The sequence below is a fragment of the Pundamilia nyererei genome, unplaced genomic scaffold, assembly GCF_000239375.1.
Source record: "Pundamilia nyererei isolate P.nyererei 1_Seehausen unplaced genomic scaffold, PunNye1.0 scaffold00008, whole genome shotgun sequence".
NCBI lineage: Eukaryota > Metazoa > Chordata > Actinopteri > Cichliformes > Cichlidae > Pundamilia > Pundamilia nyererei.
This window is the reverse complement of record NW_005187409.1, coordinates 4,277,398-4,291,776: the sequence shown is the minus strand read 5'-3', so window position 1 is coordinate 4,291,776 and position 14,379 is coordinate 4,277,398. Positions and strand designations below refer to the sequence as shown.

Genomic DNA, 14,379 nt, shown 5'->3' with positions numbered 1-14,379 from the left:
GCTAAACGCTTTTAAAATATGACTGAAGACCAGGCCTTTTGCCTCTAGAGGCACTTGAAGCTGCAAATGACTGTTTCCTTTACAAGTTACTACTGTGTATCTGTTGTGTAAATAGATCTGTAAAGTGTCAGAATGGCTGTAAAAGGCTGGTAGGGATGGGGATTGATAAGAAATTAGCGATTCAGATTCCATTGTCAATATCAGTTATTCATTAGATTCCTTATTGATTCTCATTGGCTCAGTTTTGAGAGTCACCACCATTGCTAAGCAGCAATAAAGAAATTACTTTCATGCAAAGTCGTTACTCATAAAGTAATTATTACACATATTACACTTACTAACATTTCCAAGGAATTAGACGACTTGGAACTGGTTTTCTACAAGAACCAGTTGGGATGGGATGGGAACTGGGAGATTTTTTTTTTTTTTTCTCATTTCCACATTTTTACTCCTGACCCAGTGTCTAAAACTGACAAACATCCCGAGCTTACTGTCACACAAAACAAGAGCAGAAAACTGCAGCTGGAGCCATCAGTGTTGACAAATGGTTGTCTGGTTTAAATATAGTAAATTCTTCTTTTAATCGGCTGAGTTTGCTCTTAGTCTTGAGCCACTGCTGTGTCTTTTTACTTGGTCCTGTTTTCCTCTCCCAGTAGACCCATTTACACAGAAGACATTTGACATGTCAGAGAAGGAAAAGCACAGGTGCAATTAATAACTCTCATGATGGCTGTTTTCCGTCTGGATGAGTCAGGTCTGTGGTTTGTTAATGTACTGTTGGCTCTCTAGAGAGGCCTCCTGGGATATTTAATGGGCCATTATTAATGTTATTTGTATTAATTATAAACAGGTGGTTAATTTAGAGAACTAAGAAGAAAATGTCAAATAAACTGTAGAGAAGACCGAAGTAAGGATTTAAAAATATGGTAATAATAAAAGTGCCGCTACAGTACAGTGTAAGAGTGACAAACAAAAACATTAAAGTGAACCTATTATGTTCATTTCCAGCTCCCTATTTTTCTACTTGGGCTCTATTAAAGTATATTTGTATGAGTCACAGTTAAAAATGACTCTCGTTTATCTTACTGTGCAACTCCTGAGTTTGTCCTCTGCCTGAAACGAGCTTTTTTTCTTTTTTCTTTTTAACCCTTTAAGCCATCTGTCTTCTGACTTGGCTGCCTGTCATAACCAGAAAGTTTAAACAGCGTGTAGGCGGGGCTTCAGTGCACGAGGTGGTCAAATTAGAGACATCTAATTTCAGTGATGTCTCAAAGCAAAAACGGGAGAAAAAACTGCCTGAAGCGGTTTGTTACAGCTCACAGAGATACCTTGTACATTTCCTAACCTCATTATGGGGTGGATCAGGAGGTAGAGTAGGTCAGCCACTAATCGGAAGGTTGGTGGTTCGATTCCTTTTTGCTCCGATTGCGTTTTTAGACTCATAACATCAAGATAAACACATTGGAAAGATTTCTGAGGTCCTGTTGAGACATAATTTGTCTAGAAACTCTTAATATTCTTAGATTTTTGTCATTTACATAATAGCCACCTTCATTAATTCAGCCAACAATAAACAGGCCACAGCATGCTCGTGTGATGGATTGCCAGTTGCAAGATTACAATGAAGTTGCTATAAAACTTTCCAACAAAATGTTGTTTTTTTTCTCCTTTAACTTGGGTTCTAGTTACAAATAATCCTGGGAATACAAACAGTGCAGCTGCCCAATAAAGACAACTGCAGATCCACCAAATGTGCTGCAGCGGGTTTCATAAGCAGAATCGTCTTTCTGCTCTGTGTTGTTGAAGAAATGGCTCAAAGGCATGTTTTCCATAGCTGTGATGGTATTTTAGTATACAGTGGGTTTACCAACCAGGAGAGTGGGTTGGTAAAGTGAGCTACTGACAAGCATACTGTTTATATAGAAGCACAAGAGGATGGGAGAGGGCAACAATCAGTGGGGTGTATAGTTTGTATATAGTTGTAAAACATCAAGGGTCAGGTAGACAATGAGTGAGTGTTGTGACAGGATCATGACTAAGACATAAACGGGTAAAACAGAGGGGTGATCAGGAAGTCACACTCCAGGGAATAGAAAACTTCCTACATGGACAGTTTGCTACTGTTTACTACTCCGTAGTAGCATCGACACAGTGAGACTGTCTTGACAATCTTCAACAGCATTGACCTGCACAGAGCTGATGAGAAGCGCAGGAAGTGAGATACAGGAATGCAGCAGAGAATCCAGTTAGGTTTCAGACCCTCTGCAGAGTAAAATCTCAGCGGAGAATGAAACAGATACTTATTAGCGGTGTGACGTCACACAGATACACACCCGGTGTATTCCCTGGGTAAGAATCTCAGTGTTGTTCTTCCTCCTCAGGGGCAGGAAGCTGTCTGGAGGCTCTCGGTGCAGGCAAATCTCTGCTGGTCGTAGTCAATGACAAACTGATGGACAACCACCAGCTGGAGTTGGCCAGACAGCTGCACATAGACTCCCACCTGTTGTACTGCACGTGCAGGTATGTGCTCCTACACAGAACCCACATGCAGCTGATTCATGTGAGAATTATCAGTCAGATTGAAGTAACAGCTGTTTGTCTCTGGATGAAATGTTTCAGCACCCTGACAGAAACTCTAAGGACCATGGACCTCTCAGTCCTGCAGCCCTTCCCGCCTGGACAGCCAAAGAAATTTGCAGACTTTATGGACAAAGCTCTCGGCATTAAGTGAAAAGTCTATATCTGCATGATGTCGTGTTATGTACCTGTACGATACACAGATGACACTATGATGTGTTATATTTTTGTATGCAATAATGATACACATCTAAAAACAACTCAATACAACCCTGCTGTATATTTTTAATTATTTTGTATGTTCTAGATTTGTCTTCTAAAGACGTTTTATATGAATGCATCGAATTTTAAGGTGCTCATTTCAAGTGTTTGGTGTCAAGGAAAAATTGAGGAAAGAGAAAAGAGTGAAGCTCTCTGACCTAGTTACATTTCTTTATTGTGTTGACATGTCCTATTTAGATGTCTCTGTGGAGCATCCAGGTGGATGCTGGGGCGGTGGATGGGTTAAAACTGCAAGCTGTGATGGAGGGTAATGACATATCAGAGGGAGAAATGGGGGAATCTGCAGCTTTAATAGACTGCCAGATTGTAGGTAGGTGTGTGTGTGAGAGAGTGAGAGATGCAATCCAGCTTGGGGTGCCTGCCTGAACTAGCTCACAGGCTATGCTTCATTTGTAGCTATTTTTAGAACTGCTGTTAAATTTCTTGGGGGAAAAAGACTCACGTGCACTGGATATGATGAATGATTTCAAGTTAAGTGAGCGTCTTTCTCTGGAAAGAATAACAGACATACTGAGAAACAATTAAAATACATTTAAAAGGTGCTGGAAGCCTGTTTGAACTTTAGAAATGATTTGGACGTTACAGAAAGCCGAACGGGGTGAGGGTTGTAAATCATGTAGTGTTTGGTTCATTGCATCGTGTAGATTTTTCTGTAAATTTAAACATCTCTTAGACTAAGTGAAAATAATGTTTACAAGATTGCTTATTTATGAAGTAAACACGATCTGCAGTTTATCTGTTTTATTGTGGTGTTTGTTAGTATTTATTGCCATGTTTGATTTATTTAAAGTCCACTGTGACTTTTTGAACGCATGTGTCATAGTCTTGAGAGACTGCTTGACTGAGGCCTAACTCTGGCTGCAGGCCTGTGATTGTGCATTTTTCCACCTCATTTATTTCTGTGTCCGCTGCCCTCCCACGACTCTGACTCGGAACAAGCTTTAGGACTTTGAAAGTCCACAAACTCCAGAACAACCTGAATAACTGTGCATGGATTTCTCAATGTAAATGATTTCTACTTCAAACAAAAGGCTGCTCTGGTTGTTCTCATGTTTGCCACAAGGGTGAGATGATGTTTAAATTTGTAGCCATGTGGGGGAATTGCTGCAGGGAGTTTTTGCAAAACAGTAGAGGAGAAGTGGTATTTTAAAATAGCTTAGCTTGGATAAGAGCCACCACCATCTGCTTCAGTGATCAGTCCAAGAGGTGCTTTAATAAATCATAGCATCAGAGAAGAGGTATACACTATATGTATCTTCGATGCTTTGAAATGAGAGGCTTTTGTTTTAATACATATTATATGTTTTCTGTTTTTGAGCCAGTGTAACACTTTAAATGCACTTTTATAGAGTCTGTGCATCAGAGGTGGAGTCAGTGGAGGACCTCAAGCCTACCAAACATAGAACTGAAGCTATATCCAGTCTTTCTTTTTTCTTTCTTTCTCTTTTTTTTTTATTACATCCAGTTTCTGGTGCTTCTGCCAGTCCTGATTGCAGTCTGAGCTGGCCACCACCTCCAGCTCTTCCAGAGGGAACTGAGGCATTCCCAAGCCAGCAAAGAAATGCCATCTCTCCAGCTGTACCCTGCGGTCTCCTCCAGGAAGAAGTTTTTTGGGGTTTTGTTTTTATTTGTTTTACAGAACCATTTCTCTATGCCCCGAAATATCTGATTTAACAAAAAAAAAGGAAAAAGTGCTGATTCATCTTTGAAAAAAACCTAACCTCAAGGTAAGTGGGGAGTGGGGTGATGCTAATTTAACTGTGCAGATCTTAAAGGGAGATTAGTCATATAAACCAGTTTTATAGCAAATAATCTGTAAAAACGGTCACTGTCGATGATCTTTTTAAAAAAGTACACTGTTTACATTATGTGTTAAGAGATAGTGATCCCCTTCCTGTTCTCTACACACTGCGAATCATGTACAGATTATTACCACACTCTCAGTATGTGAGCAGAAAATACAGATCACTTGGTAGGTAGGTAAACTCTGAAAACTAGCATAAAGTTAAATGCATTGCTTAACATAAAGTAGGACCCATTTATAGTGTAATTAGCCTATGAGCTGGTTAACAATTAAAAAAAAAAAAATAAACAAAAAAGCAAACTTAAATATGTGAGTCTTCATGGTGTGGTTCTACATGGCAGCCAAGTCTGCAGAAGCAAATATGAGTGAAAATATCACAATTTAGACGATTTGGCCTTCAGTGAATTGCTACACAGGGAAGAAGGGTTACATCAGTTTCTGTGCTGCGTCACTGCAAGTAATGACCATCCCTACAAGGGTGATCTGGCTCCTGTATTTCACGCAATATCTTTGAAATAGAGGAAAAGTGTGAATACTGGTCATGCACTGCTGAGTCTTCATTTCTTCATCGAGACAATGGTTTGCTAAACAGGAAATGATTGGTGAGAGGCAGCACGTCGCAGATTTGGCTCTTCAGCCTCTTGACAGCGTTTAAAGTCACAACAGGAAGTATTTCAGTCCACTGTGACCACAGACGCTGGAGAGCAACAACTGATAAGCTGCTAATGTTTCACCAAGTCGCATATTAAACCTGTTCATGTCCGAATGATTGTCATTTATTGTTAACTTCCCATATTTCCACAAGTATAGATGGCTTTTAAATCAGTTTCAGTTTCAGATTTTCGTATAGGAGGAGTGAACCCGAACACGGCAGATTTTCTTCTCAGGAAAGTCCCTGGTCGTTGTTTCTAGACGAATTTCAGTGGAAGCGCAGGACTTGCTCTGAAAGGAACTCGGGTTATAGTTTAGCTTTTTTTTTTTTCACCAATCAAGTGTGTCACAGCTGCTTCTGAGGAAGGTGCTAAAGGAAGTATATTCATAGAATCGAATTCTATAAACCAGGTGGCTCTTATATCCTCATCAGCTTAATTAAATAAATAATTGCTTTGATGTGACAAATGAAAAGAAATATAAATGATGGGATGACACCACATAATGACACAGCGAACTTCATATAGGCAAGTACTCAAAACACATTAGTGACAGGCTATATTTGGTGTTACAACCCGAAATCAGATCTAACTGAATAGAAGCCACAAGGCACAACATGCAATCTGAGTAATTACTTGAATTTAAAGCTGCTTTCCATACATAGATACACTTATGCCAAATTCATTAGGTACACCTTAAACCTCTTATTAATGCAGATTTCTAATGATCCAATCACAGGGAATCTTCTTGGTCCGTTTAGTCATGTAGTCATGATCAAGACAACCTGCTGAAGTTCAAACTATCAGAATGAGAAAGAAAGGTGATATAGGCGACTTTGAATGTGGCATGAGCGTAAGGGTGTTCTGAGTATTTCACAGACTGCTGCTCTGCTAGGATTATTTCTCACACAGCCATCTGTAGGTTTTACCAAGAATGGTCTGAAAAGAGAAAATATCCAGTGGATGGCAGTTCTCTGGGTGAAAATGCCTTGCTGATGTCAGAGAAGAGTGGCCACATTGCTTCAAGATCATAAGAATGCACATGCACAAGAAAGCTCTGAATGTATTTCAAGCCTTGAAGCAGATGGACCACAGCAGCAGAAGACCACACTGGGTACTGGCCAGTAGAAGATCCTGCTGTGGTTTTTAGATGATGGGGTCAAAATTTGTTGTAAATGACACAAAAAAATGGATTCCTCCTTCCTCATATTAGCAACTCAGGCTAGTGGTGATGTTATAATGGCGTCGGAGATATTTTTTGGCACTATTTGGGCTCTGAGTACCGACTGAGCATCGTCTAAATCCCACAGCCTTCTTGAATATCATTTCTTTATGATCACAGTGTGCCCATCTTCTGATGGCTGCTTCCTGGAGGATAACGCACCATATCAGAAAGCTCAAATTTTCTCAAACGGGCTTCTTGAAAGTGACAATTCAAGAATGTGACAATTTCACTCAAATGGCCTTCATAGTCCCATCACGGATGTACAGCTGAAAGGACTTTGTGATGCTATTGTGTCAATATGGACCAACATCTCTCAGGAATGTCTCCAGCTCCTTGTTGAATCTGTGCAATGAAGAATTAAGCCAGTTCTAAATGCAAAAGGATGCCCAACCCAGTTCTAGGAAGATGTACCTAATAGAGTGGCCAGTATGTACACTTGGGCTCTTCTGTATTTTAATTTCCCCGTCAAATGTTATTTAAATCTATTACTATTCTTAACCTTCAAGTCACTGATACCACACACATATATTTAGAAGTACCTGGCTAACAGTTTTTGATTGAATCATGGGTAACAGGCTCACAGCACCAAAAGGTACTCCTGCCTGTGCCCCAAGGCAGATACTTTATGGCCCAAGTGATGATGAAAACAGCTCAGGTTAACTTCTTTTCTCTTTTTTTTTTAAGCAATTGAAACCTACAATTAATTATACTGGAGCATTTTAGAATATCTGTCATAGATACAATAAACAGTGTAGGCATGATAAACGCAAATAGAGCCATATAATGTGGGTCATTATGAACCCACTGGGTCATTTCACTCATCGAATAGCTTCATTATGTGAGGGTTAATGTCTGACTGAAAAACCTCCTCAGTCTAAATGACCTCTCAGGCGTTTTACTTTTTTTCTTTCTTTATTTAATTCAGCTCCAGTTTGGACTGCTTCTGTCTGGCACACAATTAGATTCACATGATGTTTGTGCAAACTGCGGATTAATCTAATAGAGATGAACTGACTAAAGTTAGTAAAGCTGTTGTGTGGTAATGTTTGATGAGTCATGGCTGTGGCAACAATGCCTTCATGTTGCTTAATGGCCCTGTATACTCCCCCACACTCTCTTAAAACTGGTGTGCCACGAATTCCAGTTTTCAGATTTAAAGAAAATCTAGTTATTCAGCAAATTTGTTTTACAAACACATCAACTCATAGCAAGGAAATATGTGGTTATAAGCAATCTTTTGCATATTTATATGGTTTCTTTTCTTGTGTTTTGTGCACTCTTTTATATGTTTACAAGTTGGAAATTGGGAAATATTACTTTAATGTTACTAAATTCTTAATAGAAATGAAGTGCTTGTAATGTTAGTGAAAGTTATGACTCCTGCACGCAGAAAGCAACTGGATTTGAAGTATAGCAGTAAGCTCTCTGATACACAAATGGCTCATTCTGAGTGGACTGAATACATCCATACAAAAAGTAACAGCTGGGTCAACGCTGAGGGTCAGTCAAACAGCTCTGAATGCAGTAGTCAGTTGTGGATATCACATGGCAAGAGGAACTTGAATCAGTGCTGGTTGTGTGCTACATCAGATCATTCCTTTTAACTGATTCACTGTGCGACAGCGAGATGATTGAGATTTTACCGTCTCCTCTGCAAAGTTTTGCGTGACTTACAGACTTGTTGGAGATAAGCCACATTTTATGAAGCTCAGCTGTTTAATCGGATGTGTGGTTTTATTTCAACTTCCCCTTGTGGCTTTGAAAAGTCAGTAATTGATCCATCCGTCTTAATTGCACTGGCTCTGTTGCTTCAGCTTTAGTGGAATTATCCAGTTTGGTAATGTTGCCATACCAGTTGGTTAATGGCTGGACACAGTACACTGTGGAATATTACGTGTCTGTGTAGCTGCTAAGCATCTTGTGCCAGTATTCCTACCCAGACACCACATCCTTCCATGAAGATTTTACACAAGATTTTTGAATTATGTAAAATGAGTGCGTTAGCTGTAATGGTGTTGCTACGATCAAATTTTGAAATTTGATTGTTTCATTTAATTGTGTTGCTGTGCCAATGCAGCCATAGGGGGAAATTACAGGGGTAAAAGGGAGATTCCCTTTTTCTGGAAAAAGGTCCCCCTCAGTGGAACTCTGTGAATACAACTATTTATCAAAAACAATCAAGTTAAAGTTTTCGAAACTGGTAGTTCAGTCCACTGCCATCATTTGTGTGAGACACTGTTCTTTATTACCATTCGAAATAATAAAGCATTTTTAGAGATGGAGAAGCATAAAGGACGGATGAGGCCACTGTGACAGCACCCATCGGTCCTGGTAGAGGGCCAATATGGTTGTGTGTTGGTTCGATGATGGGCTTTGCAAACTGTTGTCTCCCCTGCTGTAGCTGTTTACTCCCTCCAGGGTTCAGGGCCAAAAATGTGTGATCCGTGGGCTTCTCTTTGTTTGTGTTTGTGTTTTTGTTGTTGTTGGTCATTTTGCTTAGCTGCTGCCCTGGAGAAGTGAAACTAAGTGTTAGAAATAATGAAACCTGCCCCCTGGGCCACACTGCCTGTGCTTTTCATTCTGCCCAACGCACAGCATTACCACTGTCAGGCTATGCACAGCAGTTTTTTGGGACTACACGCAAGGACATCTGCATAGGTTGCATGCCCGAAATCTTTCAGTATGTGTGGCTAGAGACATGAAATCCTCTTTATGAAGGCTCAAGCTGAGCAATTATGCTGTCGGCATCGTGGAGATTTGAGACCAGATGTGACGAAGCAAGGGTGGATTTGACTGTAACTGACAAACCTTTAGTCTGTGAGCATGTTCTGAATAATCCTCCTTTTTAACTCATTCACTGCCAGCCATTGGCAGTGAATGAGTTAAACCCATTGACTCATTCACTGCAATTGACGGCTATAGACGTCAATGGCAGTGAATGAGTTAATAATGATCATAATTTACAACATTAAATTCACAATTTATTCAGTGTGACGTGAAGCAACAGAGCCCATAAAGATGTGGGGCAGTTAAAACAGACAAACAGCCAAAAATCTTTTTGGATCCACAGAAGTCGCCCTTGCAGATGTCAGGCATTTCACCCTGAAACCCTGAAGCTACGTCCATCTTTTATATTGCCTATGTCTAACCAGAATGCATTAAGTCACAGTTAAATCTTCTGCTTTATTGTAGCAGCTTATTGTTACAAGACAGCAATGTCTCCTCATGCAGCGTCTTCTGAGGTCTATCCAGGATTACTCAATGAATTATCAGATGATTTAGTAGGGTATTTTTTCCCCTGATATAATCTCCTGATTTCATATACACCCTCACATACACTGATTCTTTCTCCCCCTATTTAAATCCTGTAAATCCCCGTGGTTAGCTTGAGGTTGAGGTTGGAGCTCTGCACAAGCTAGTCAGTCTCTTTCCCTAAACCAAAACTAGGAGCCTCATTTCTTTATGGAAGTATAAATCACATGTGGTCTAAAATAACATTGTATATTGTGCCATTAACTGAGAAGACTGATTATCAGACATGATGATCAGTCCTTGTGATTAGTCACAAGGAAAATTACTGGTGTCTCTAAAGGAGGAATGGTGAGAAAACCAGAAAACCTGTGTTGAAAACTTGGATGGAGTGTTTTTTTCGCAGTCTTTTAGCAGCCTTTGCAGTCTTAATGAAAATGCCTGTTAATGTCAGTAAACAGGAAATCAAGAGCAAGGCATGAACAGCCCCTGCTTGAAAAACAAAACAAAACATGAGGCCAGGGTGTCTTTATATCTCTGCATATACAATGCAAGCCTAAAATCAACTCACCTCCTAATCTCTAACCTGAAAGCAGACTAACTGAATAACTTTCACATGCAAAAGCTGGAAATGCTCCTTTTTTAAACTCCAGGTATCAGATTAATATCATATCAGATTTATATCAAAACTACCAAGACAAGGGTGTATTTATAGCCGATGCCTTAGAGCAAACTACAACTAACTACGTTGTGGGTGTCATGCTAAGAGCTTCTTTTGTCTAACAATAAATATATAAGAGAAGAACTGATGATAAATCAGATGACAGAGGACTTTTCCCAAACATAGGAACCTGTGGTAGACTACTACACGGACAACAACTACATCACTTAACCTGACCTAAACATACCTACTACACAGACTTGGGATTATTTTGTATGTTTGTTAACTTCTGCTTTAAAATCAGTGTAGTTTCAGTTTCCTGGATGACATTGCTCATTTATTTTCACTTTTGTTGTTAAAAAAATGTTTTATTTCACCTTAGTTCATTTCAAAGGTTCACACTATAGATTCGATAGTTCCCCCCCAAACTACCGTCTACTGTTAATTTGATTTGAATTTACTAAAATGTTTTTTTTGCTTGTTTTCTCACAGTTGCTTGAGTTTTTAGTTTAAATTTAGTTAACCATCATAACCTCAGCCAGTGTGGGCAGGGGCTGTCTACACCAAGCAAAATGTCAAAAGTGGGAACCTGCCTACCCACAGTCATTTTCAGTGATATACCAAGAAGTGCTGTTACAGTACAAAATACTGTTTTAAAGGTGAAGATTTATTAATAAGACTGTAAATGTGTCTTTTGTGGGCTGGAAAATAAAAGTATTTCTCATCTGTTTTTCTACCATAAACACACTATTTTGAACAGGTATAGCTACCTTTATAAACAATGCCAAGATAAAAAATATATTTTACTTTACCCAAAAGAAGTTGAAAAGAACCTATCCTGACCTTCTTGCTGTACAAACCTTCACAGCAGGAAGGTCCTGGGTTTAAAACCACTGGGCAGGTAGGGACTTTTTCCCTGTGACTGGGTTCCCTCTGGATACTCCAGCTTCCTCCCAGTCCTAAAACATGCATGGGGTTAGGTTAATTGGTGATGCTGAAGTGGCTGTAGGTGTAAATGGTAGTGTGTTAGCCCTGTGATGGGCTGGTGTACCCTGCCTCACACACCATGACAGCTGTGGTATGTTCAAACCCCACCATGACCCTGAAATGGATAAACAGCTAAGAAAGAAAAGTAATAACTTTTGTAAAATTCCACAATCAGGAACCACGTACAGGCTTTGTTGATGGGTCTAAACAATATAGCACCTCCTAATATAACGTAAAAATAAGACATAAAGCCATTCTCCTTATTGAATCTTTTTCTTCTTCTTGCGACTGCTCTACTTCTGTCACAAATCATGCCTGACACTCTTCTCTACCCTCTCTGCACTCTCAACTTCACCTCTCTTGTGCCCCATCTGTTGCTTTGGATGGTTGACTCCAGGTATTTAAACTCGTCCGCCTTCACTACCTCTGCTCTTTCTAGCTTCAGTGTTAAACCTGTCTCCCTCTCATACACACGTGTCATTTCTTGCTTCTACTGAGTTTCATTCCTCTTCTATCCAGAGCATACCTCTTCCACCTCTTCTCTACTCTCACTACAGATCACGAAGTCATCTGCAGACATCAGAGTCCACAGAGACTCCATTCTGGCCTCATTTGTCCACCATCACTGCAAACAATTAGGGCCTCAATGGTGATCCATGATGTAATCCCACCCTCACCTTGAAGCCATCTGTCACTCCAGCTGCACACCTCACCACTGTCTTGCTGTCGTTATACATACCCTGCACCACCCTCACGTGCTTCTCTGCCCCTCCACTCTTGGTATTGATCATACCCTTTCTCTAGACCCACAAAGACACAGTCCAGCTCCTGAGCTCCTCTACACTTCTCCATCAAAAATCTCAAAACAAACATCACATCTGTATGTGCCCTCTTGGCATCGCTAATCCCAGTGTCTCTTTTCTAAACCTAACTTTAACACCTTTCCCCACAGCTTCATGGCTTAAGTGTTGCTACAACTCTGCACATCACCCTTGTTCTTTAAAAATTGGCACCAGCACACTTCTCCTTTCCTCATTCTTCAAGATTGCGTTAACAAATCTGGTTAAAAAGTCCCTCTCCCCTAGACATCTCCACACTTCTACAGGCATTCAGTTGCATTTCTACTCTTCATCATCTTCATAGCTACCTTCACTTCCTCCTCACTAATCCTCTGAAATGGATAAGCAGTTAAGACAAAGAATTAGGATGCATCTAATTTCCACCCTGGCATTATTACATATAATCGTGTTTAGTATAGTGCTTTGTTTGTTCTCTTGTTTGCTTTTTCTTCTCCTTGTTTGTCTCTTTTTCTTTCATCTGTGGACTTTTTTGCAGTTCTGTTTATGATGTTGATGAAAATAAAGTTGGGGGAGGGGAACCTGTGCGTTCTTTAAGTCTTTAGTGGCAGCTAAAATAACACGGAGTGCTCCTTCCTAGTAACTTTCCCGTCCCAGGGTAAGTTAGTAGTCCAGCCCCGCGGTCTGCCCGGCCTGTTTTCGCCTCTCTCTGCTCGGTTGTTTGCAGATGTTCATTAGCATTTGGAGCTCCGCCCCCCTGCGCTCTGATTGGACGCACTGTTACTGGAGCTGTCAGCTCAGCTGCAGGAAGGTTTTCGTCTCAGTCCGGTCTGCAGCTACAGACTGACTGAAGCCAGCAGCGGCTCTCTGCCTTTGTTAGCTAGCTGGTAAAGCACCAAGAAAGGACGTAGCCGCATCCATGAAATAGCACACTTTTTTGGAAAATGATCTTCTGTACGAATAAAATGGAGTACCCCCTGAGAACCCAGTGCCAGCGAGTCCAGAAACAGGTAGGTTATAAGGTTAGCTGAATTTCGACAGAGAAGGGGGAGGGGGGTAAGTTTTAGGACAATTGAAGCTAATAGCGGCTAACTCAGTAGCGTTCATTCATTTGCCTAAGGGATCATTTATATCAAAGAAAACATCTCCTTTTTTGGCAGCTCTTGAATTCACTCTCAATGCTTTTTAAAGCTTAAAACGAGGTGATAGACGACGGCTAGCTTGCATTTAACTGTTTTTCAAAGTTTTTAACGAACGGTTGGCTAACATTAGCGACCAAAAAAAAGGGAAAAAAAACAGTCGCAGCAAACTTACGTTGTAGCTCGCTAACGCTTAACAGTTCACAAAGAAAACTAGTTTGACTTAGATGACATTTTGACGGCGGAGAAGTGGGGTTTTAGTGGTTGAATATGGGGGTTAGGACCGCACTGAGCTCGGTTTCCATCTCCAGCCGTTAAAGCGTCACGTAAAGCTTGCAGCGCTTTCTCGCTGTTTTAACGCTTAATTTTGACCGATAAAAGCTACAAATTTACCTGTTTCTCTTTTTGGGTTTTTTTTCTGTAAATAAAACCAGGCCCGAACACATTACCCTAACCGCACAAACTGCGAGATGACGGCTCTGCCTTTGTTCTGCCACAGGAGGGAGAAGATTTAAACGCTTCCTTTTAATATTTGTGTTAAATTTGGCTTCGCTTTTGCGGATTATTAATGTGTCCGTGGACTAAGAGCCCGATAAGACGGTGCAGTGTGAGGAGAAAGCTGCAGGTGACGATGACATCATCTGAAGGTTTGGGGAGAGAAGTGGCTGTGAAGTAATGCAGCACCATATATTTACTCCTAAATAACACACAAGCACGGGTTTTGCAGGACACATTCAGCGTGTAGACATACCTAATCCTCAAGGATTGACGGGCATTGTGCGGGTTTTGTCGCTTGCGGTGCCTCTAAATGTTGGCAACTTTTTTTTTTTATTGTGCTGTTTTTTGCTGGCTTCAACTGGACTGCCAATCAAAGTTGTTTTTCTCCTCTGCCGGTGTTTTTCCACTTCACAACAAAAGGGGGGCGCTGTCCCAAGTTGTAGCCCGAAAGAGACGTATTTGCTGCAGATTAGAGGTCCAGAAATGGAACAAAACAAGCAGGAATGTGAG

At 40.6% G+C, this 14,379-nt stretch overlaps 2 protein-coding genes across 2 annotated transcripts in view; both read left to right on the top strand.

Moving 5' to 3' along the window:
• Positions 1 to 3,594, top strand: part of zgc:92907 (ALG13 UDP-N-acetylglucosaminyltransferase subunit) — a 7,391-nt gene extending 3,797 nt beyond the window's left edge. The window contains exons 3-4 of the mRNA XM_005723044.1: positions 2,382 to 2,520; positions 2,620 to 3,594. Of these exons, the coding sequence (XP_005723101.1) occupies positions 2,382 to 2,520; positions 2,620 to 2,731 (251 nt within the window). The 3' untranslated portion in view covers positions 2,732 to 3,594. The remainder of the gene's footprint in view (positions 1 to 2,381; positions 2,521 to 2,619) is intronic.
• A 9,405-nt stretch (positions 3,595 to 12,999) lies between these two features.
• sesn4 (sestrin 4) overlaps positions 13,000 to 14,379 on the top strand; it is an 11,160-nt gene continuing 9,780 nt past the window's right edge. The window contains exon 1 of the mRNA XM_005723043.1: positions 13,000 to 13,242. Coding sequence (XP_005723100.1) covers positions 13,177 to 13,242 — 66 coding nt within the window. The 5' untranslated portion in view covers positions 13,000 to 13,176. The remainder of the gene's footprint in view (positions 13,243 to 14,379) is intronic.